The sequence below is a fragment of the Scyliorhinus torazame genome, chromosome 4, assembly GCF_047496885.1.
Source record: "Scyliorhinus torazame isolate Kashiwa2021f chromosome 4, sScyTor2.1, whole genome shotgun sequence".
NCBI classification, from domain to species: Eukaryota; Metazoa; Chordata; class Chondrichthyes; order Carcharhiniformes; family Scyliorhinidae; genus Scyliorhinus; species Scyliorhinus torazame.
In genome coordinates, this window is record NC_092710.1 from 73767730 (window position 1) to 73792556 (window position 24827).

At 51.4% G+C, this 24827-nt stretch overlaps 1 protein-coding gene across 1 annotated transcript in view; it reads left to right on the plus strand.

The window, feature by feature from the left end:
- Positions 1–2523: 2523 nt before the first annotated feature.
- Positions 2524–24827, plus strand: part of LOC140410303 (A disintegrin and metalloproteinase with thrombospondin motifs 4-like) — a 406325-nt gene continuing 384021 nt past the window's right edge. The window contains exon 1 of the mRNA XM_072498283.1: positions 2524–3444. Within this exon, the coding sequence (XP_072354384.1) occupies positions 2872–3444 (573 nt within the window). The 5' untranslated portion in view covers positions 2524–2871. The remainder of the gene's footprint in view (positions 3445–24827) is intronic.

Genomic DNA, 24827 nt, shown 5'->3' on the forward strand with positions numbered 1-24827 from the left:
GAGAGGTGGGTGAGGGGGTTAATCCCCCTCCGATAGGGGAACAGGCTGCTCAGTGTGTGTAAATGGGGAGGGGTGGGTGAGCGGGTTAATCCCCCTCCGATAGGGGAACAGGCTGCCCAGTGTGTGTAAATGGGGAGAGGTGGGTGAGGGGGTTAATCCCCCTCCGATAGGGGAACAGGCTGCTCAGTGTGTGTAAATGGGGAGGGGTGGGTGAGCGGGTTAATCCCCCTCCGATAGGGGAACAGGCTGCCCAGTGTGTGTAAATGGGGAGAGGTGGGTGAGATGGTTAATCCCCCTCCGATCAGGGTACAGACTGCCCAGTTTGTGTAAATGGGGAGAGGTGGGTGGGAGGGTTAATCCCCCTCCGATAGGGGAACAGGCTGCCCAGTGTGTGTAAATGGGGAGAGGTGGGTGAGAGGGTTAATCCCCCTCCGATAGGGGAACAGGCTGCCCAGTGTGTGAAAATGGGGAGACGTGGGTGAGGGGGTTAATCCCCCTCCGATAGAGGAACAGGCTGCCCAGTATGTGTAAATGGGGAGAGGTGGGTGAGAGGGTTAATCCCCCTCCGATAGGGGAACAGGCTGCCCTGTGTGTGTAAATGGGGAGAGGTGGGTGAGGGGTTTAATCCGCCTCCGATAGGGGAACAGGCTGCCCACTGTGTGTAAATGGGGAGAGGTGGGTGTCGGGGTTAATCCGCCTCCGATAGGGGAACAGGCTGCCTAGTGTGTGTAAATAGGGAGAGGTGGCTGAGGGGTTAATCCCCCTCCGATAGGGGAACAGGCTACCCAGTGTTTGTAAGTGGGGAGAGGTGCGTGAGAGGGTTCATCCCCCTCCGATAGGGGAACAGGCTGCCCAGTGTGTGTAAATGGGGAGAGGTGGGTGAGGGGGTTAATTCCCCTCCGATAGGGGAACAGGCTGTCCAGTGTGCGTAAATGGGGAGATGTGGGTGAGGGGGTTAATTCCCCTCCGATAGGGGAACAGGCTGCCCAGTGTGTGTAAATGGGGAGAGCTGGGTGAGAGCCTTAATCCCCCTCCGAAAGTGGAACAGGCTGCCCAGTGTGTGTAAATGGGGAGAGGTGGGTGAGGGGGTTAATCCCCCTCCGATAGGGGAACAAGCTGCCCAGTGTGTGTAAATGGGGAGAGGTGGGTGAGGGGGTAAATCCCCCTCCGATAGGGGAACAGGCTGCCCAGTGTGTGTAAATGGGGAGAGGTGGGTGAGGGGGTAAATCCCCCTCCGATAGGGGAACAGACTGCCCAGTGGGTGTAAATGGGGAGAGGGGGTAAATCCCCCTCCGATAGGGGAACAGGCTGCCCAGTGTGTGTAAATGGGGAGAGGTGGGTGAGGGGGTAAATCCTCCTCCGATAGGGGAACAGGCTGCCCTGTGTGTGTGAATGGGGAGAGGTTGGTGAGGGGGTTAATCCCCCTCCGATAGGGGAACAGGCTGCCCAGTGTGTGTAAATGGGGAGAGGTGGGAGAGGGAGTAAATCCCCCTCCGATAGGGGAACAGGCTGCCCAGTGTGTGTAAATGGGGAGGGGTGGGTGAGGGGGTTAATCCCCCTCCGGTAGGGGACAGACTGCCCAGTGTGTGTAAATGGGGAGAGGTGGGTGAGGGGGTTAATCCCCCTCCGGTAGGGGAACAGGCTGCCCAGTGTGTGTAAATGGGGAGAGGTGGGTGAGGGGGTTAATCCCCCTACGATAGGGGAACAGACTGCCCAGTGTGTGTAAATGGGGAGAGTTGGGTGAGGGGGTTAATCCCCCTCCGGTAGGGGACAGACTGCCCAGTGTGTGTAAATGGGGAGAGGTGGGTGAGGGGGTTAATCCCCCTCCGATAGGGGAACAGGCTGCCCAGTGTTTGTAAATGGGGAGAGGTGGGTGAGAGGGTTAATCCCCCTCCAATAGGGGAACAGGCTGCCCAGTGTGTGTAAATGGGGAGACGTGGGTGAGTGGGTTAATCCCCCTCCGATAGAGGAACAGGCTGCCCAGTGTGTGTAAATGGGGAGAGGTGGGTGAGGGGGTTAATCCCCCTCCGATAGGGGAACAGGCTGCCCAGTGTGTGTAAATGGGGAGAGGTGGGTGAGGGGGTTATTCCCCCTCCGATAGTGGAGCAGGCTGCCCAGTGTGTGTAAATGGGGAGAGATGTGTGAAGGGGTTAATCCCCCTCCGATCTGGGAACAGGCTGCCCAGTGTGTGTAAATGGGGAGAGGTGGGTGAGGGGGTTAATCCCCCTCCGATAGGGGAACAGGCTGCCCAGTGTGTGTAAATGGGGAGAGGTGGGTGAGGGGGTTAATCCCCCTCCGATAGGGGAACAGGCTGCCCAGTGTGTGTAAATGGGGATGGGTGGGTGAGGGGGTTAATCCCCCTCCGATAGGGGAACAGACTGCCCAATGTGTGTAAATGGGGAGAGGTGGGTGAGAGGGTTAACATATTATGTTGTGAAACAGGCTGCTCTGATGCTTGCCAAGTATTTGATGAGTTGGACTAGTTGGGCTGGAATGAGAGCTACAAGGATTGTGGTCGCTGTCACTTTGTGCTGCTGCATGTTTCCTCATCTGTGCTTCTTGTGGCCAGCAGTGTCCTGGAGGGCTGGACGACTGGTCCCGCTCTCCCTCTCGGTCTGGTGCCCCAGGGGCAGGCAGCACCTTAGTGGGCAAGACCTTCTGACTGGGTGGCGGACTGTGAGCATTTCGCCCTGCCTTTCTCTCTGATGCTGCAGCATGCTGTTTCCCTGTATAATTAACCTCTGATATCTTTCCCTGTCTCCTTCTCTCTCTCTCGCTCTCTATTTCTCCTGCCGTGTTTTTCACTCGTTTTCGCGAGGAGGGGGGACCTGTGCTCCTCGGACATCGTGGATCACCCTCCGATGGTGCCACATGAGGGTTTTTGCGAGTGTTTTTACCCTTCAAACTTCTCCTATGCTCTGCTGGCACTTGCTCCTGGTGCTTTTGGCACTTGCTACGGCTGGGGACTGTGCTGACATGGGTTCCCAGGGTCGGCGAGAGCTGGCGAGGGCGCCGCGCTGCCAGGCGGGCTGGGAGCCCGAGGGTGGGGGCTGGCAGGCGCAGCCTTCGAGTCCCACTGCCACCTTGGAGGGCGGACCGGGCGCCAAGGCGCGCAAGGGCCGCTCGATCTCCCGGACCCGGCATGTGGAGCTGCTGGTGGTGGCCGACTTCAGCTTATACCAGGCGCTGGGGCCCAACGTCAACCAATACCTCCTGGTGCTATTCGCAGCGGCTGACCGCCTCTACCGCCACCCGTCGTTGGCCAGTGACGTGCGCCTGGCAGTCACTAAAATGCTGGTGATCAGGCACGAGAGCGAGGGTCCCGAGGTCCTGCAGGAGGCTCAGCGAACTCTACACAACTTCTGTGACTGGCAGCGACAGATGCGGACAAGACCGGAGTGGGCAGCGGTGAAGTACGATGCCGCTGTGCTCCTGACACGAGAGGTACTGAATGTTGTCCTGGCGTGCTCACACGGGCACACACACTCACACACAGACCGAATGACACGTTCACATTTACGCTGGCACAGACACACACACTGACACTCTCACACTTAAATGCGTATACACTGACTATGCTCACACTCATATGGACACATTCACATGCTGGGACGCTCACACACTGGCACAGAGCTGCTTTAGCACTGGGCTAAAATCGCCGGCTTTGAAAGCAGACCAAGGCAGGCCAACAGCACGGTTCAATTCCCGTACCAGCCTCCCCGAACAGGCGCCGGAATGTGGCGACTAGGGGCTTTTCACAGTAACTTCATTTGAAGCCTACTTGTGACAATAAGCGATTTTCATTTCATTTCACACTGACACATTCACACTTACACTGGCACTCAAGCATATACAAACACTCTCGCTCACATGGACACTGACATTCTCACACTTATAGTGACACACTCGTACACACACTCACATGCTCACACTGAGACTGACATGCTCACCGTGAAACACTCACACACTGACATGCACACATTAACAAACTAACGTGCTCACAATAACTTTGACATGCTCACACCTGCACCACCACACGCACACACGGATATACTTGTCATAATATACACCAGTATATCATGGTGCACACACACACACACTGATGGACACACAGTGGGACCAATCAACACACACAGCACCGCAGCCAATCACCAGTTAGAGCACACGCACTATAAAGACAGGGGGCATCAGAGTTCCCGCTCATTCGAGTAGCAGCTAGCTAGGAGGACAGAGCTCACAGCCTGCAACACAGACATTCACCATGTGCTGAGTGCATCAACTGGTTAGGACAAGGTAAACATCGTTAGCTAAAGCTAGTATTGTATTTACCCACAGTTCAAGTATGTTTAAATAGTTAACCTTTTAATAAAATAGTGTTGCACTACTTCAAGTGTTGGTGACCTGTATGTGATCCAAAACACCCAACACATCATGATACCACGAGTGGTTGCATACTAGCACTTCTTAGACCTACCTGCAAGTGATCTGCCTCCCGCCAGCATTCCGTCATCCTGCAACATGGACAACATCAGCCCGCCGCCGCCGCTCCGCATCGCCGGCAACCTAGGGGCCAACTGGAAGGTTTTCAAACAGCGCTTCCAGCTCTTCCTTGAGGCCACAGACAGGGCGGGCGCCTCGGACACCAGAAAGATTGCTCTTCTCCTCTCCACGGCCGGGGACCATGCCATCCACATTTTCAACTCTCTCACCTTTGCAGATGACGAAGACAAGACGAAGTTCAAGACGGTCCTCCTCAAGTTTGACACTCACTGCAGTGTAGAGGTGAATGAAAGTTTTGAACGCTCCGTGTTCCAGCAGTGTTTGCAGGGTAAGGACGAACCTTTCCAATCCTTTTTAACGCACCTCCGCATCCTTGCGGAATCTTGCAGCTACGGGCCCACCTCCGACTCCATGATACGCGACCAGATCGTTTTCCGTGTTCAGTCGGCCCCCCTACGTCAGCAGCTCCTCAAAGTAAAGCAGCTCACCCTAGCGACCGCCATCGAGACCTGCGTGCTACACAAACACGCCACTAGTCGGTATTCCCACATCCATGCGTCTGAAACGGCGCGGCAAGGTCCCCACGAGGCAGAACGGGTCCGAGCAATCGAGCAACTCCAGGGCCTCAGCCTGGATGAGGGCGGCCATTTCTCACGCTTTTCACGGACTCCCGCGCTTGTGCGCACCGAACGAGGGGACGGCGACATTGAGGAACGTAATGCGCAGGCGCGCACCACCGCACCATGCACGACCGCACCGCGCATGCGCGGTGGCGCAGCGAACGTGCTGACGTCACGACGTGGGGCAACTGTGGCTCCGCCCATTTAAAGCGGCAATGCCCCGCAAAATCTCGACAATGTCTACGATGTGGAAGACTTGGCCACTATGCTGCCTGCTGTCGAGCAGCTCAGCCTGCCAACTCATATCGCTTCAGCCAGCCTCGCAGGAATGTTCGGGCAATTCACCCCACGGTCACCGAGTCCGATGCGGACCTCCCACACAGCAGTGACACCGAGGACCCGAAGGCGCCTTTTCGAGTCGGTGTCATGACAAAAAACAGGCTGTCCCCGAAGCAAAGACACCACCCGCTGTCGGTATACAGCATCGATCCAGACGATGAGTGGTGTGCCACCCTGACGGTCAACCGGTCCCAAATACGATTCCACCTGGACACTGGTGCCTCCGCCAATCTCATGGCGTGGTCTGCTTTCCAAAGCCTTTGTGTCAAACCAACCATTCTTCCATCGGCCTGCCAGCTATTGGACTGCAATGGCAACATCATTCCTGCTACCGGCTCGTGCCAACTCAAAGTGACTCACATGGGCTGATCAGTGGCAAATGGAACTCAATGCGGATAAGTGTGAGGTGATGCACTTGGGCAGGACAAACAAGGCAAGGGAACCCATGATAAATGGCAGGACCCTGGGAAGCACCGAGGATCAGAGGGACCTTGGTGTGCATGTACACCCGTCCCTGAAGGTAGCAGAGCAGGTGGACACAGTGGTTAAGGAGGCATAAGGTAAACTTGCCTTTATTAGCCCAGGCATAGAGTTTAAGAGCAGGGAGGTTATGCTGGAACTGTATAAAACGTTGGTTAGCCCACAGCTAGAGTATTGTGTGCAGTTCAGGAATCCACATTACAGGAGGGATGTGATAGCCAGTGGAAAGGGTGCAGAGGAGATTTACCAGCATGTTGCCTGGGCTGGAGAGTGTTAGTTTTGAAGAGAGATTGGATAGAATTATGAGGGGCATGCATAGAGTAGACAGGGAGGAACATTTTCCATTGATGGAGGGATCAATGACCAGTGACCATAGATTTAAGGTGAGGGGCAGGAGGTTGAGAGGGGATGTGAGGAAAAACGTTTTTACCCAGAGGGTGGTGGGAGTTTGGAACTCGCTGCCTGAAAGGGTGGTGGAGGCAGAGACCCTCATAACATTGAAGCAGTATTTAGATAGTTTAAACCAGCGGCTGGTTTAGCACAGTGGGCTAAACAGCTGGTTTGGAATGCAGAACAAGGCCAGCAGCGCGAGTTCAATTCCTGTACTGGCCTCCCTGAACAGGGGCTGGAATGTGGCGACTAGGGGCTTTTCACAGTAGCTTCATTGAAGCCTCTTTGTGACAATAAGCGATTATTATTATTATTATTATTATTATTATTATGGGCACTTGCAATCCCAGAGCATACAAGCTATGGGATAAGTGCCGAAAAATGGGATCAGAATGTTTAGGTGGTGTTTTAGCCCAGCGCAGATGCGCTGTGCTGTATGATTCTATGACTGTATGACATCCATACACCAGCACGTTCACACTTACACACACACTCACACACTGGCATGCTCACTGACACACACTCTGACATGTTCCCACTTACACTGACACACTCGCACTCACACACAGACACACTCACAATTACAAACATGCTCACACTTGCAGACTACCACGATCCGGTCTACACTAACACATGTGCACGCTTACACACTTATGTACTAGCACACTCTTATTTACAGTGACACACACACTGACACATGCACACTCACACTGACATACACTCACACACTGACATGCTCCTACTTACATTGATATGCTCACACTGATAGACACGGTAACACACACACACACTGAGTAGCTCATACTGACATTAATATGCTCACTCACTGGTATGCTCATACTCACAAGAATACACTAAAAACAGGGCAACACGGTGGCGCAGTGGTTAGCACTGCTGTCTCGCGGCGCCGAGGTCCCAGGTTCGATCCCAGCTCTGGGTCACTGTCCGTGTGGAATTTGCACATTCTCCCCGTGTTTGCGTGGGTTCCCCCCCCCCCCCCCCCCCCCCCCCCCCCCCCCCCACACACAACCCAAAGAATTGGGTTCCCCCACAACCCAAAGAAGGGGCTGTTTAGCGCAGGGCTAAATCGCTGGCTTTGAAAGCAGACCAAGGCAGGCCAGCAGCACGGTTCAATTCCCGTGCCAGCCTCCCCGAACAGGCGCCGGAATGTGGCGACTAGGGGCTTTTCACAGCAACTCCATTTGAAGCCTACTTGTGACAATAAGCAATTTTCATTTCATTTCATTTCATTTCAATTGCAGGGTAGGTGGATTGGCCACGCTAAATTGCCTCTTAATTGGGAAAAATTAATTGGTGCTCTAAATTTAAAAAAAAAGAATACACTAAAAGCACACTGACAACACACTCACAACAAAACACTCACAAAAACACACTCACAATCATACACTGACAGCAACACACTGACAGCAACACACTCACAACTACTCTCACAATTATTCTTGGTGCTTCTCCCTCCCTTTCCTGACTCTGACTCTTCCTCATTCTCTTTGATCACCCTCCGTCCGTCTGTCTTGAGAGCGAGAATCATAAACAAGGTTGTACCACATTCATCTACGGAGAATTGAACCCACACCACAAATCATTTAAAGGCTCCACGGGGAGTTGTGCAATTTAAGCCAGGACACATTTCCCATTTGCCTTCATCTCATTAAACTGCAAAATAAACATCAGTCCCATTAAGACTGAACAAAAGATCCTGGCTCCTAATTATAACAACATGGCTTAATAGCAGCTCATCAAGCAAGATTCAGACATATCTGAACACTGACTGGTGTCTCTCAGTCCCCTCTCTCAGGGAGATATCTGTACACCGACTGGTGTCTCTCAGTCCCTCTCTCTCAGGGAGATATCTGTACACTGACTGGTGTCTCTCAGTCTCTCTCTCAGGGAGATATCTATACACGGACTGGTGTCTCTCAGTCCCTCTCTCTCAGGGAGATATCTGTACACTGACTGATGTCTCTCAGTCTCTCTCTCTCAGGACGATACCTGTACACTGATGGGTGTCTCTCAGTCCCTCTCTCTCAGGGAGATATCTGCACACTGACTGGTGTCTCTCAGTCTCTCTCTCTCAGGGAGATATCTGTACACTGACTGGTGTCTCTCAGTCTCTCTGGGAGATATCTGTACACTGACTGGTGTCTCTCAGCCCCTCTCTCTCAGGGAGATATCTGCACACTGACTGGTGTCTCTCAGTCTCTCTCTCTCTCAGGAAGATATCTGTACACTGACTGGTGTCTCTCAGTCTCTCTCTCTCAGGGAGATATCTGTACACTGACTGGTGTCTCTCAGTCTCTCTCTGGGAGATATCTGTACACTGACTGGTGTCTCTCAGCCCCTCTCTCTCAGGGAGATATCTGCACACTGACTGGTGTCTCTCAGTCTCTCTCTCTCAGGGAGATATCTGTACACTGGTGTCTCTCTGTCTCTCTCTCTCAGGGAGATATCTGTACACTGACTGGTGTCTCTCTGTCTCTCTCTCTCAGGGTGATATCTGTACACTGACTGGTGTTTCTCAGTCCCTCTCTCTCAGGGTGATATCTGTACACTGACTGGTGTCTCTCTGTCTCTCTCTCTCAGGGAGATATCTGTACACCGACTGGTGTCTCTCAGCCCCTCTCTCTCAGGGAGATATCTGTACACTGACTGGTGTCTCTCAGTGCCTCTCCCTCAGGGAGATATCTGTACACTGACTGGTGTCTCTCAGTCCCTCTCTCTCAGGGAGATATCTGTACACTGACTGGTGTCTCTCAGTCCCCTCTCTCAGGGCGATATCTGTACACTGACTGGTGTCTCTCAGTCCCTCTCTCTCAGGGAGATATCTGTACACTGACTGGTGTCTCTCAGTCTCTCTATCAGGACGATACCTGTACACTGACTGGTGTCTCTCAGTCCCTCTCTCTCAGGGAGATATCTGTACAGTGACTGGTGTCTCTCAGTCCCTCTTTCTCAGGGAGATATCTGTATGCTGACTGGTGTCTTTCAGTCTCTCTGGGAGATATCTGTAGACTAACTGGTGTCTCTCAGTCCCTCTCTCTCAATGAGATATCTGTACACTGACTGATGTCTCTCAGCCCCTCTCTCTCAGGGAGATATCTGCACACAGACTGGTGTCTCTCAGTCTCTCTCTCTCAGGGAGATATCTGTACACTGACTGGTGTCTCTCAGTCTCTCTCTCTCTCAGGGAGATATCTGTACACTGACTTGTGTCTCTCAGTCCCTCTCTCTCAGGGAGATATCTGTACACTGACTGGTGTCTCTCAGTCTCTCTCTCAGGACGATACCTGTACACTGACTGGTGTCTCTCAGTCCCTCTCTCTCAGGGAGATACCTGTACAGTGACTGGTGTCTCTCAGTCCCTCTCTCTCAGGGAGATATCTGTATGCTGACTGGTGTCTTTCAGTCTCTCTGGGAGATATCTGTAGACTAACTGGTGTCTCTCAGTCCCTCTCTCTCAATGAGATATCTGTACACTGACTGGTGTCTCTCAGTCCCTCTCTCACAGGGAGATATCTGTACACTGACTGATGTCTCTCAGCCCCTATCTCTCAGGGAGATATCTGCACACTGACTGGTGTCTCTCAGTCTCTCTCTCAGGGTGATATCTGTACACTGACTGGTGTCTCTCAGTCCCTCTCTCAGGGAGATATCTGTACAGTGACTGGTGTCTCTCAGTCCCTCTCTCTCAGGGAGATATCTGCACACTGACTGGTGTCTCTCAGTCTCTCTCTCTCAGGGAGATATCTGTACACTGACTGGTGTCTCTCAGTCTCTCTGGGAGATATCTGTACACTGACTGGTGTCTCTCAGCCCCTCTCTCTCAGGGAGATATCTGCACACTGACTGGTGTCTCTCAGTCTCTCTCTCTCTCAGGGAGATATCTGTACACTGACTGGTGTCTCTCAGTCTCTCTCTCTCAGGGAGATATCTGTACACTGACTGGTGTCTCTCAGTCTCTCTCTGGGAGATATCTGTACACTGACTGGTGTCTCTCAGCCCCTCTCTCTCAGGGAGATATCTGCACACTGACTGGTGTCTCTCAGTCTCTCTCTCTCAGGGAGATATCTGTACACTGTCTGGTGTCTCTCTGTCTCTCTCTCTCAGGGAGATATCTGTACACTGACTGGTGTCTCTCTGTCTCTCTCTCTCAGGGTGATATCTGTACACTGACTGGTGTCTCTCAGTCCCTCTCTCTCAGGGTGATATCTGTACACTGACTGGTGTCTCTCTGTCTCTCTCTCTCAGGGTGATATCTGTACACTGACTGGTGTCTCTCAGTCTCTCTCTCAGGGAGATATCTGTACACTGACTGGTGTCTCTCAGTCCCTCTCTCTCAGGGAGATATCTGTACACTGACTGGTGTCTCTCAGCCTCTCTCTCAGGGAGATATCTGTACACTGACTGGTGTCTCTCAGTCCCTCTCTCTCAGGGAGATATCTGTACAGTGACTGGTGTCTCTCAGTCCCTCTTTCTCAGGGAGATATCTGTATGCTGACTGGTGTCTTTCAGTCTCTCTGGGAGATATCTGTAGACTAACTGGTGTCTCTCAGTCCCTCTCTCTCAATGAGATATCTGTACACTGACTGGTGTCTCTCAGTCCCTCTCTCTCAGGGAGATATCTGTACACTGACTGATGTCTCTCAGCCCCTCTCTCTCAGGGAGATATCTGCACACTGACTGGTGTCTCTCAGTCTCTCTCTCTCAGGGAGATATCTGTACACTGACTGGTGTCTCTCAGTCTCTCTCTCTCTCTCAGGGAGATATCTGTACACTGACTGGTGTCTCTCAGTCCCTCTCTCTCAGGGAGATATCTGTACACTGACTGGTGTCTCTCAGTCTCTCTCTCAGGACGATACCTGTACACTGACTGGTGTCTCTCAGTCCCTCTCTCTCAGGGAGATATCTGTACAGTGACTGGTGTCTCTCAGTCCCTCTCTCTCAGGGAGATATCTGTATGCTGACTGGTGTCTTTCAGTCTCTCTGGGAGATATCTGTAGACTAACTGGTGTCTCTCAGTCCCTCTCTCTCAATGAGATATCTGTACACTGACTGGTGTCTCTCAGTCCCTCTCTCTCAGGGAGATATCTGTACACTGACTGGTGTCTCTCAGTCCCTCTCTCTCAGGGAGATATCTGCACACTGACTGGTGTCTCTCAGTCTCTCTCTCTCAGGGAGATATCTGTACACTGACTGGTGTCTCTCAGTCCCTCTCTCTCAGGGAGATATCTGTACACTGACTGGTGTCTCTCAGTCCCTCTCTCTCAGGGAGATATCTGTACACTGACTGGTGTCTCTCAGTCCCTCTCTCTCAGGGAGATATCTGCACACTGACTGGTGTCTCTCAGTCTCTCTCTCTCAGGGAGATATCTGTACACTGACTGGTGTCTCTCAGTCTCTCTCTCTCTCAGGGAGATATCTGTACACTGACTGGTGTCTCTCAGTCCCTCTCTCTCAGGGAGATATCTGTACACTGACTGGTGTCTCTCAGTCCCTCTCTCTCAGGGAGATATCTGCACACTGACTGGTGTCTCTCAGTCTCTCTCTCTCAGGGAGATATCTGTACACTGACTGGTGTCTCTCAGTCCCTCTCTCTCAGGGAGATATCTGTACACTGACTGGTGTCTCTCAGTCCCTCTCTCTCAGGGAGATATCTATACACTGACTGGTGTCTCTCAGTCCCTCTCTCTCAGGGAGATATCTGCACACTGACTGGTGTCTCTCAGTCTCTCTCTCTCAGGGAGATATCTGTACACTGATTGGTGTCTCTCAGTCTCTCTCTGGGAGATATTCTGTACACTGACTGGTGTCTCTCAGCCCCTCTCTCTCAGGGAGATATCTGCACACTGACTGGTGTCTCTCAGTCTCTCTCTCTCAGGGAGATATCTGTACACTGACTGGTGTCTCTCTGTCTCTCTCTCTCAGGGTGATATCTGTACACTGACTGGTGTCTCTCAGTCCCTCTCTCTCAGGGTGATATCTGTACACTGACTGGTGTCTCTCAGCCCCTCTCTCTCAGGGAGATATCTGCACACTGACTGGTGTCTCTCAGTCTCTCTCTCTCAGGGAGATATCTGTACACTGTCTGGTGTCTCTCTGTCTCTCTCTCTCAGGGTGATATCTGTACACTGACTGGTGTCTCTCAGTCCCTCTCTCTCAGGGTGATATCTGTACACTGACTGGTGTCTCTCTGTCTCTCTCTCTCAGGGTGATATCTGTACACTGACTGGTGTCTCTCAGTCTCTCTCTCAGGGAGATATCTGTACACTGACTGGTGTCTCTCAGTCCCTCTCTCTCAGGGAGATATCTGTACACTGACTGGTGTCTCTCAGCCTCTCTCTCAGGGAGATATCTGTACACTGACTGGTGTCTCTCAATCCCTCTCTCTCAGGGAGATATCTGTACAGTGACTGGTGTCTCTCAGTCCCTCTTTCTCAGGGAGATATCTGTATGCTGACTGGTGTCTTTCAGTCTCTCTGGGAGATATCTGTAGACTAACTGGTGTCTCTCAGTCCCTCTCTCTCAATGAGATATCTGTACACTGATTGGTGTCTCTCAGTCCCTCTCTCTCAGGGAGATATCTGTACACTGACTGGTGTCTCTCAGTCCCTCTCTCTCAGGGAGATATCTGTACACTGACAGGTGTCTCTCAGTCCCTCTCTCTCAGGGAGATATCTGTACACCGACTGGTGTCTCTCAGTCTCTCTCTCTCAGGGAGATATCTGTACACTGACTGTTGTCTCTCAGTCTCTCTCTCTCAGGGAGATATCTGGACACTGACTGGTGTCTCTCAGTCCCTCTCTCTCAGGGAGATATCTGTACACTGACTGGTGTCTCTCAGTCTCTCTCCCTCAGGGAGTATTCTGTACACTGACTGGTGTCTCTCAGTCCCTCTCTCTCAGGGAGATATCTGTACACTGACTGGTGTCTCTCAGTCCCTCTCTCTCAGGGAGATATCTGTACACTGACTGGTGTCTCTCAGTCCCATCTCTCTCAAAGGGAGATATCTGTACACTGACTGGTGTCTCTCTGTCTCTCTCTCTCAGGGAGATATCTGTACACTGACTGGTGTCTCTCAGTCACACCATCTCTCCAGGGGATATCTGTACACTGACTGGTGTCTCTCAGTCTCTCTCTCTCAGGGAGATATCTGCACACTGACTGGTGTCTCTCAGTCTCTCTCTCAGGGAGATATCGGGACACTGACTGGTGTCTCTCAGTCCCTCTCTGTCAGGGAGATATCTGTGCACTGACTGGTGTCTCTCAGTCCCTCTCTCTCAGGGAGATATCTGCACACTGACTGGTGTCTCTCAGTCTCTCTCTCAGGGAGATATCGGGACACTGACTGGTGTCTCTCAGTCCCTCTCTCAGGAAGATATCTGCACACTGACTGGTGTCTCTCAGTCTCTCTCTCTCAGGGTGATATCTGTACACTGACTGGTGTCTCTCAGTCTCTCTCTCTCAGGGAGATATCTGTACACTGACTGGTGTCTCTCAGTCCCTCTCTCTCAGGGAGATATCTGTACACTGACTGGTGTCTCTCAGTCCCATCTCTCTCAGAGCGAGATATCTGTACACTGACTGGTGTCTCTCTGTCTCTCTCTCTCAGGGAGATATCTGTACACTGACTGGTGTCTCTCAGTCACACCATCTCTCCAGGGGATATCTGTACACTGACTGGTGTCTCTCAGTCTCTCTCTCTTAGGGAGATATCTGTATACTGACTGGTGTCTCTCAGTCTCTCTCTCTCAGGGTGATATCTGTACACTGACTGGTGTCTCTCAGTCTCTCTCTCTCAGGGAGATATCTGCACACTGACTGGTGTCTCTCAGTCTCTCTCTCAGGGAGATATCGGGACACTGACTGGTGTCTCTCAGTCCCTCTCTCTCAGGGAGATATCTGTACACTGACTGGTGTCTCTCAGTCTCTCTCTCTCTCAGGGAGATATCTGTACACTGACTGGTGTCTCTCTGTCCCTCTCTCTCAGGGAGATATCTGTACACTGACTGGTGTCTCTCAGTCCCTCTCTCTCAGGGAGATATCTGTACACTGACTGGTGTCTCTCAGTCTCTCTCTCTCAGGGAGATATCTGTACACTGACTGGTGTCTCTCAGTCCCTCTCTCTCAGGGAGATATCTGCACACTGACTGGTGTCTCTCATTCTCTCTCTCAGGGAGATATCGGGACACTGACTGGTGTCTCTCAGTCCCTCTCTCAGGAAGATATCTGCACACTGACTGGTGTCTCTCAGTCTCTCTCTCTCAGGGTGATATCTGTACACTGACTGGTGTCTCTCAGTCTCTCTCTCTCAGGGAGATATCTGTACACTGACTGGTGTCTCTCAGTCCCTCTCTCTCAGGGAGATATCTGCACACTGACTGGTGTCTCTCAGTCTCTCTCTCAGGGAGATATCTGCACACTGACTGGTGTCTCTCAGTCCCTCTCTCTCAGGGAGATATCTGTACACTGACTGGTGTCTCTCAGTCCCTCTCTCTCAGGGAGATATCTGCACACTGACTGGTGTCTCTCAGTCTCTCTCTCAGGGAGATATCGGGACACTGACTGGTGTCTCTCAGTCCCTCTCTCAGGCAGATATCTGTACACTGACTGGTGTCTCTCAGTCTCTCTCTCTCAGGGAGATATCTGGACACTGACTGGTGTCTCTCAGTCCCTCTCTCTCAGGGAGATATCTGTACACTGACTGGTGTCTCTCAGTCTCTCTCAGGGAGATATCTGTACACTGACTGGTGACTCACACTCCCCTCTCTCTCAGGGAGATATCTGTACACTGACTGCTGTCTCTCAGTCCCTCTCTCTCAGGGAGATATCTGTACACTGACTGGTGTCTCTCAGTCCCTCTCTCTCAGGGAGATATCTATACACTGATTGGTGTCACTCAGTCCCTCTCTCTCAGGGAGATATCTGTACACTGACTGAAGTCTCTCAGTCTCTCTCTCTCAGGGAGATATCTGTACACTGGCTGGTGTCTCTCAGTCTCTCTCTCTCAGGGAGATATCTGTACACTGACTGGTATCTCTCAGTCTCTCTCTCAGGGGGATATCTGTACACTGACTGGTGTCTCTCAGTCTCTCTCTCAGGGGGATATCTGTACACTGACTGGTGTCTCTCATTCTCTCTCTCAGGGAGATATCTGTACACAGACTGGTGTCTCTCAGTCACTCTCTCTCAGGGAGATATCTGTACACTGACTGGTATCTCTCAGTCGCTCTCTCTCAGGGAGATATCTTTACACTGACTTGTGTCTCTCAGTCCCTCTCTCTCAGGGAGATATCTGTACACTGACTGGTGTCTCTCAGTCTCTCTCTCACGGAGATACCTGTACACTGACTGGTGTCTCTCAGTCCCTCTCTCTCAGGGAGATATCTGTACACTGACTGAAGTCTCTCAGTCTCTCTCTCTCAGGGAGGTATCTGTACACTGGCTGGTGCCTCTCAGTCTCTCTCTCAGGGAGATATCTGTACACTGACTGGTGTCTCTCTCACTCTCAGGGAGATATCTGTACACTGACTGGTGTCTCTCAGTCTCTCTCTCAGAGAGAGATATCTGTACATTGACTGGTGTCTCTCAGTCTCCATCTGGGAGATATCTGTACACTGACTGGTGTCTCTCAGTCTCTCTCTCAGGGAGATATCTGTACACTGACTGGTGTCTCTCAGTCTCTCTCTCTCAGGGAGATATCTGTACACTGACTGGTGTCTCTCAGTCCCTCTGTCAGGGAGATATCTGTGCACTGACTGGTGTCTCTCAGTCCCTCTCTCTCATAGGGAGATATCTGTGCACTGACTGGTGTCTCTCAGTCCCTCTCTCATGGAGATATCTGTACACTGACTGGTGTCTCTCAGTCTCTCTCTCTCAGGGAGATATCTGTACACTGACTGGTGTCTCTCAGTCTCTCTCTCTCAGGGAGATATCTGTACACTGACTGGTGTCTCTCAGTCCCTCTCTCTCAGGGAGATATCTGTGCACTGACTGGTGTCTCTCAGTCCCTCTCTCAGGGAGATATCTGTACACTGACTGGTGTCTCTCAGTCTCTCTCTCTCAGGGAGATATCTGTACACTGACTGGTGTCTCTCAGTCCCTCTCTCAGGGAGATATCTGTACACTGACTGGTGTCTCTCAGTCCCTCTCTCTCAGGGAGATATCTGTACACTGACTGGTGTCTCTCTCTCTCAGGGAGATATCTGTACACTGACTGGTGTCTCTCAGTCCCTCTCTCAGGGAGATAACTGTACACTGACTGGTGTCTCTCAGTCCCTCTCTCTCAGGGAGATATCTTTACACTGACTTGTGTCTCTCAGTCCCTCTCACTCAGGGAGATATCTGTACACTGACTGGTGTCTCTCAGTCTCTCTCTCACGGAGATACCTGTACACTGACTGGTGTCTCTCAGTCCCTCTCTCTCAGGGAGATATCTGTACACTGACTGGTGTCTCTCAGTCTCTCTCTCTCAGGGAGATATCTGTACACTGACTGGTGTCTCTCAGTCTCTCTCTCAGGGTGATATCTGTACACTGACTGATGTATCTCAGTCCCTCTCTCTCAGGGAGATATCTGTACACTGACTGGTGTCTCTCAGTCCCTCTCTCTCAGGGAGATATCTGTACACTGGTGTCTCTCAGTCTCTCTCTCTCAGGGAGATATCTGTACACTGACTGGTGTCTCTCAGTCTCTCTCTCTCAGGGAGATATCTGTACACTGACTGGTGTCTCTCAGTCCCTCTGTCAGGGAGATATCTGTACACTGACTTGTGTCTCTCAGTCCCTCTCTCTCAGGGAGATATCTGTGCACTGACTGGTGTCTCTCAGTCCCTCTCTCAGGGAGATTTCTGTACACTGACTGGTGTCTCTCAGTCTCTCTCTCTCAGGGAGATATCTGTGCACTGACTGGTGTCTCTCAGTCTCTCTCTCTCAGGGAGATATCTGTACACTGACTGGTGTCTCTCAGTCTCTCTCTCTCAGTGAGATATCTGTACACTGACTGGTGTCTCTCAGTCTCTCTCTCTCAGGGAGATATCTGTACACTGACTGGTGTCTCTCTCTCTCAGGGAGATATCTGTACACTGACTGGTGACTCTCAGTCCCTCTCTCAGGGAGATATCTGTACACTGACTGGTGTCTATCAGTCCCTCTCTCTCAGGGAGATATCTGTACACTGACTGGTGTCTCTCAGTCCCTCTCTCTCAGGGAGATATCTGTACACTGACTGGTGTCTCTCAGTCCCTCTCTCTCAGAGAGATATCTGTCCACTGACTGGTGTCTCTCAGTCCCTCTCTCTCAGGGAGATTTCTGTACACTGACTGGTGTCTCTCAGTCCCTCTCTCTCAGAGAGATATCTGTACACTGTCTGGTGTCTCTCAGTCCCTCTCTCTCAGGGAGATTTCTGTACACTGACTGGTGTCTCTCAGTCTCTCTCTCAGGGAGATATCTGTACACTGCCTGGTGCCTCTCAGTCCCTCTCTCTCAGGGAGATATCTGTGCACTGACTGGGGTCTCTCAGTCCCTCTCTCTCAGGGAGATATCTGTACACTGACTGGTGTCTCTCAGTCACTCTCTCAGGGGGATATCTGTACACTGACTGGTGTCTCTCAGTCTCTCTCTCAGGGAAATATCTGTGCACTGACTGGTGTCTCTCAGTCTCTCTCTCTCAGAGAGATATCTGTACACTGACTGGTGCCTCTCAGTCCCTCTCTCTCAGGGAGATATCTGTACAGTGACTGGTGTCTCTCAGTCCCTCCCTCTCTCAGGGAGTTATCTGTGCACTGACTGATGTCTCTCAGTCCCTCTCTCTCAGGGAGATATCTGTACACTGACTGGTGTCTCTCAGTCCCTCCCTCTCTCAGGGAGATACCTGGACACTGACTGGTGTCTCTCAGCCCCTCTCTCTCAGGGAGACATCTGTACACTGACTAGTGTCTCTCAGTCTCTCTCTCTCTCAGGGAGATATCTGTACACTGACTGGTGTCTCTCAGTCTCTCCCTCAGGGAGATTTCTGTACACTGACTGGTGTCTCTCAGTCTCTCTCTCTCACGGAGATATCTGTACACTGACTGCTGTCTCTCAGTCCCTCTCTCAGGGAGATATCTGTACACTGACTGGTGTCTCTCAGTCCCTCTCTCTCAGGGAGATATCTGTGCACTGACTGGTGTCTCTCAGTCCCTCTCTCAGGGAGATATCTGTACACTGACTGGTGTCTCTCAGTCTCTCTTTCTCAGAGAGATATCTGTACACTGACTGGTGTCTCTCAGTCCCTCTCTCAGGGAGATATCTGTACACTGACTGGTGTCTCTCAGTCCCTCTCTCTCAGGGAGATATCTGTACACTGATTGGTGTCTCTCAGTCCCTCTCTCTCAGGGAGATATCGTACACTGACTGGTGTCTCTCAGCCCCTCTCTCTCAGGGAGATATCTGTGCACTGACTGGTGTCTCTCAGTCTCTCTCTCAGTGAGATATCTGTACACTGACTGGTGTCTCTCAGTCTCTCGCTCTCAGAGGGATATCTGTACACTGACTGGTGTCTCTCAGTCCCTCTCTCTCAGGGAGATATCTGTACTCTGACTGGTGTCTCTCAGTCCCTCTCTCAGGGAGATATATGTACACCGACTGGTGTCTCTCTCTCTCAGGGAGATATCTGTACACTGACTGGTGTCTCTCAGTCCCTCTCTCAGGGAGATATCTGTACACTGACTGGTGTCTCTCGGTCCCTCTCTCTCAGGGAGATATCTGTATACTGACTGGTGTCTCTCAGTCCCTCTCTCTCAGGGAGATATCTGTACACTGACTGGTGTCTCTCAGTCCCTCGCTCTCAGGGAGATATCTGTACACTGACTGGTGTCTCTCAGACCCTCTCTCTCAGGGAGATATCTGTACACTGACTGGTGTCTCTCAGTCCCTCTCTCTCAGAGAGATATCTGTACACTGACTGGTGTCTCTCAGTCCCTATCTCTCAGGGAGATATCTATACACTGACTGGTGTCTCTCAGCCCCTCTCTCTCAGGGAGATATCTGTACACTGACTGGTGTCTCTCAGTCCCTCGCTCTCAGGGAGATATCTGTACACTGACTGGTGTCTCTCAGTCCCTCTCTCTCAGAGAGATATCTGTACACTGACTGGTGTCTCTCAGCCCCTCTCTCTCAGGGAGATATCTGTACACTGACTGGTGTCTCTCAGTCTCTATCTCAGAGAGATATCTGAACAGTGACTGGTGTCTCTCAGTCCCTCTCTCAGGGACTTATCTGTACACTGACTGGTGTCTCTCAGTCCCTCTCTCTCAGGGAGATATCTGTACACTGACTGGTGTCTCTCAGTCTCTCTCTCAGGGAGATATCTGTACACTGACTGGTGTCTCTCAGTCCCTCTCTCTCCGGGAGATATCTGTACACTGACTGGTGTCTCTCAGTCTCTCTCTCTCAGGGAGATATCTGTACACTGACTGGTGTCTCTCAGTCTCTCTCTCAGGGAGATATCTGTACACTGACTGGTGTCTCTCAGTCCCTCTCTCTCAGGGAAATATCTGTACACTGACTGGTGTCTCTCAGCCCCTCTCTCTCAGGGAGATATCTGGACACTGACTGGTGTCTCTCAGTCCCTCTCTCTCAGGGAGATATCTGTACACTGACTGGTGTCTCTCAGCCCCTCTCTCTCAGGGAGATATCTGGACACTGACTGGTGTCTCTCAGTCCCTCTCTCTCAGGGAGATATCTGTACACTGACTGGTGTCTCTCAGTCCCTCTCTCTCAGGGAGATATCTGTACACTGACTGGTGTCTCAGTCTCTCTCTCTCAGGGAAATATATGTGCACTGACTGGTGTCTCTCAGTCTCTCTCTCTCAGAGAGATATCTGTACACTGACTGGTGCCTCTCAGTCCCTCACTCTCAGGGAGATACCTGGACACTGACTGTTGTCTATCAGTCCCTCTCTCTCAGGGAGATATCTGTACACTGACTGGTGTCTCTCAGTCCCTCTCTCTCAGGGAGATATCTGTGCACTGACTGGTGTCTCTCAGTCCCTCTCTCTCAGGGAGATATCTGTACACTGACTGGTGTCTCTCAGTCCCTCTCTCTCAGGGAGGTATCTGTACACTGACTGGTGTCTCTCAGTCTCTCTCTCAGGCAGATATCTGTACACTGACTGGTGTCTCTCAGTCTCTCTCTCTCAGGGAGATATCTGTACACTGACTGGTGTCACTCAGTCCCTCTCTCAGGGAGATATTTGTACACTGACTGGTGTCTCAGCCCCTCTCGCTCAGGGAGATATCTGTACACTGACTGGTGTCTCTCAGTCTCTCTCACAGGGAGATATCAGTACACTGACTGGTGTCTCTCAGACCATCTCTCTCAGGGAGATATCTGTACACTGACTGGTGTCTCTCAGTCCCCCTCTCTCAGGGAGATCTCTGTACACTGACTGGTGTCTCTCAGTCCTTCTCTCAGGGAGATATCTGTACACTGACTGGTGTCTCTCAGTCTCTCTCTCAGGGAGATATCTGTACACTGACTGGTGTCTCTCAGTCTCTCTCTCAGAGAGATATCTGTACACTGACTGGTGTCTCTCAGTCTCTCTCTCAGGGAGATATCTGTACACTGACTGGTGTCTCTCAGTCCCTCTCTGAGGGAGATATCTGTACACTGACTGGTGTCTCTCAGTCTCTCTCTCAGGGAGATATCTGTACACTGACTGGTGTCTCTCAGTCCCTCTCTCAGGGAGATATCTGTACACTGACTGGTGTCTCTCAGTCTCTCTCTCAGGGAGATATCTGAACACTGACTGGTGTCTCTCAGTCTCTCTCAGGCAGATATCTGTACACTTACTGGTGTCACTCTGTCCCTCTCTCAGGGAGATATCTGTACACTGACTGGTGTCTCAGCCCCTCTCGCTCAGGGAGATATCTGTACACTGACTGGTGTCTCTCAGTCTCTCTCACAGGGAGATATCTGGACACTGACTGGTGTCTCTCAGTCTCTCTCTCAGGGAGATATCTGTACACTGACTGGTGTCACTCAGTCCCTCTCTCAGGGAGATATCTGTACACTGACTGGTGTCTCAGCCCCTCTCGCTCAGGGAGATATCTGTACACTGACTGGTGTCTCTCAGTCTCTCTCACAGGGAGATATCAGTACACTGACTGGTGTCTCTCAGACCATCTCTCTCAGGGAGATATCTGTACACTGACTGGTGTCTCTCAGTCCCCCTCTCTCAGGGAGATATCTGTACACTGACTGGTGTCTCTCAGTCTCTCTCTCCGAGAGATATCTGTACACTGACTGGTGTCTCTCAGTCTCTCTCTCAGAGAGATATCTGTACACTGACTGGTGTCTCTCAGTCTCTCTCTCAGGGAGATATCTGTGCACTGACTGGTGTCTCTCAGTCTCTCTCTCAGGGAGATATCTGAACAGTGACTGGTTTCTCTCTGTCTCTCTCTCTCAGGGAGATATCTGTACACTGAATGGTGTCTCTCAATCTCTCTCTCTCAGGGAGATATCTGTACACTGACTGGTGTCTCTCAGTCCCTCTCTCTCTGGGAGATATCTGTACACTGACTAGTGTCTCCCAATCTCTCTCTCTCTCAGGGAGATATCTGTACACTGACTGGTGTCTCTCAGACCCTCTGTCTCAGGGAGATATCTGTACACTGACCGGTGTCTCCCAGTCCCTCTCTCTCAGGGAGATATCTGTACACTGACTGGTGTCTCTCAGTCTCACTCTCTCAGGGAGATATCTGTACACTGACTGGTGTCTCTCAGTCCCTCTCTCTCAGAGAGATATCTGTACACTGACTGGTGTCTCTCAGTCCCTATCTCTCAGGGAGATATCTATACACTGACTGGTGTCTCTCAGCCCCTCTCTCTCAGGGAGATATCTGTACACTGACTGGTGTCTCTCAGTCCCTCGCTCTCAGGGAGATATCTGTACACTGACTGGTGTCTCTCAGTCCCTCTCTCTCAGGGAGATATCTGTACACTGACTGGTGTCTCTCAGTCTCTCTCTCTCAGGGAGATATCTGCACACTGACTGGTGTCTCTCAGTCTCTCTCTCAGAGAGATATCTGAACAGTGACTGGTGTCTCTCAGTCCCTCTCTCAGGGACTTATCTGTACACTGACTGGTGTCTCTCAGTCCCTCTCTCTCAGGGAGATATCTGTACACTGACTGGTGTCTCTCAGTCTCTCTCTCAGAGAGATATCTGTACACTGACTGGTGTCTCTCAGTCTCTCTCTCAGAGAGATATCTGTACACTGACTGGTGTCTCTCAGTCTCTCTCTCAGGGAGATATCTGTACACTGACTGGTGTCTCTCAGTCCCTCTCTGAGGGAGATATCTGTACACTGACTGGTGTCTCTCAGTCTCTCTTTCAGGGAGATATCTGTACACTGACTGGTGTCTCTCAGTCCCTCTCTCAGGGAGATATCTGTACACTGACTGGTGTCTCTCAGTCTCTCTCTCAGGGAGATATCTGAACACTGACTGGTGTCTCTCAGTCTCTCTCAGGCAGATATCTGTACACTTACTGGTGTCACTCTGTCCCTCTCTCAGGGAGATATCTGTACACTGACTGGTGTCTCAGCCCCTCTCGCTCAGGTAGATATCTGTACACTGACTGGTGTCTCTCAGTCTCTCTCACAGGGAGATATCTGGACACTGACTGGTGTCTCTCAGTCTCTCTCTCAGGGAGATATCTGTACACTGACTGGTGTCACTCAGTCCCTCTCTCAGGGAGATATCTGTACACTGACTGGTGTCTCAGCCCCTCTCGCTCAGGGAGATATCTGTACACTGACTGGTGTCTCTCAGTCTCTCTCACAGGGAGATATCAGTACACTGACTGGTGTCTCTCAGACCATCTCTCTCAGGGAGATATCTGTACACTGACTGGTGTCTCTCAGTCCCCCTCTCTCAGGGAGATATCTGTACACTGACTGGTGTCTCTCAGTCTCTCTCTCCGAGAGATATCTGTACACTGACTGGTGTCTCTCAGTCTCTCTCTCAGAGAGATATCTGTACACTGACTGGTGTCTCTCAGTCTCTCTCTCAGGGAGATATCTGTGCGCTGACTGGTGTCTCTCAGTCTCTCTCTCAGTGAGATATCTGAACAGTGACTGGTGTCTCTCAGTCCCTCTCTCTCAGGGAGATATCTGTACACTGACTGGTGTCTCTCAGTCCCTCTCTCTCAGGGAGATATCTGTACACTGACTGGTGTCTGTCAGTCCCTCTCTCTCAGGGAGATAGCTGTACACTGACTGGTGTCTCTCAATCTCTCTCTCTCAGGGAGATATCTGTACACTGACTGGTGTCTCTCAGTCCCTCTCTCTCTGGGAGATATCTGTACACTGACTAGTGTCTCCCAATCTCTCTCTCTCTCAGGGAGATATCTGTACACTGACTGGTGTATCTCAGTCCCTCTCTCTCAGGGAGATATCTGTACACTGACTGGTGTCTCTCAGTCTCTCTCACAGGGAGATATCAGTACACTGACTGGTGTCTCTCAGACCCTCTGTCTCAGGGAGATATCTGTACACTGACTGGTGTCTCTCAGTCCCTCTCTCTCAGCGAGATATCTGTACACTGACTGGTGTCTCTCAGTACCTCTCTCAGGGAGATATCTGTACACTGACTGGTGTCTCTCAGCCTCTCTCTCAGGGAGGTATCTGTACACTGACTGGTGTCTCTCAGTCCCCCTCTCGCTGGGAGATATCTGTACACTGACTGGTGTCTCTCAGTCTCTCTCTCTCAGGGAGATATCTGTACACTGACTGGTGTCTCTCAGTCCCTCGCTCTCAGGGAGATATCTGTACACTGACTGGTGTCTCTCAGCCCCTCTCTCTCAGGGAGATATCTGTACACTGACTGGTGTCTCTCAGTCCCTCTCTCTCAGAGAGATATCTGTACACTGACTGGTGTCTCTCAGTCCCTATCTCTCAGGGAGATATCTATACACTGACTGGTGTCTCTCAGCCCCTCTCTCTCAGGGAGATATCTGTACACTGACTGGTGTCTCTCAGTCCCTCGCTCTCAGGGAGATATCTGTACACTGACTGGTGTCTCTCAGTCCCTCTCTCTCAGAGAGATATCTGTACACTGACTGGTGTCTCTCAGCCCCTCTCTCTCAGGGAGATATCTGTACACTGACTGGTGTCTCTCAGTCTCTCTCTCAGAGAGATATCTGAACAGTGACTGGTGTCTCTCAGTCCCTCTCTCAGGGACTTATCTGTACACTGACTGGTGTCTCTCAGTCCCTCTCTCTCAGGGAGATATCTGTACACTGACTGGTGTCTCTCAGTCTCTCTCTCAGGGAGATATCTGTACACTGACTGGTGTCTCTCAGTCCCTCTCTCTCCGGGAGATATCTGTACACTGACTGGTGTCTCTCAGTCTCTCTCTTTCAGGGAGATATCTGTACACTGACTGGTGTCTCTCAGTCTCTCTCTCAGGGAGATATCTGTACACTGACTGGTGTCTCTCAGT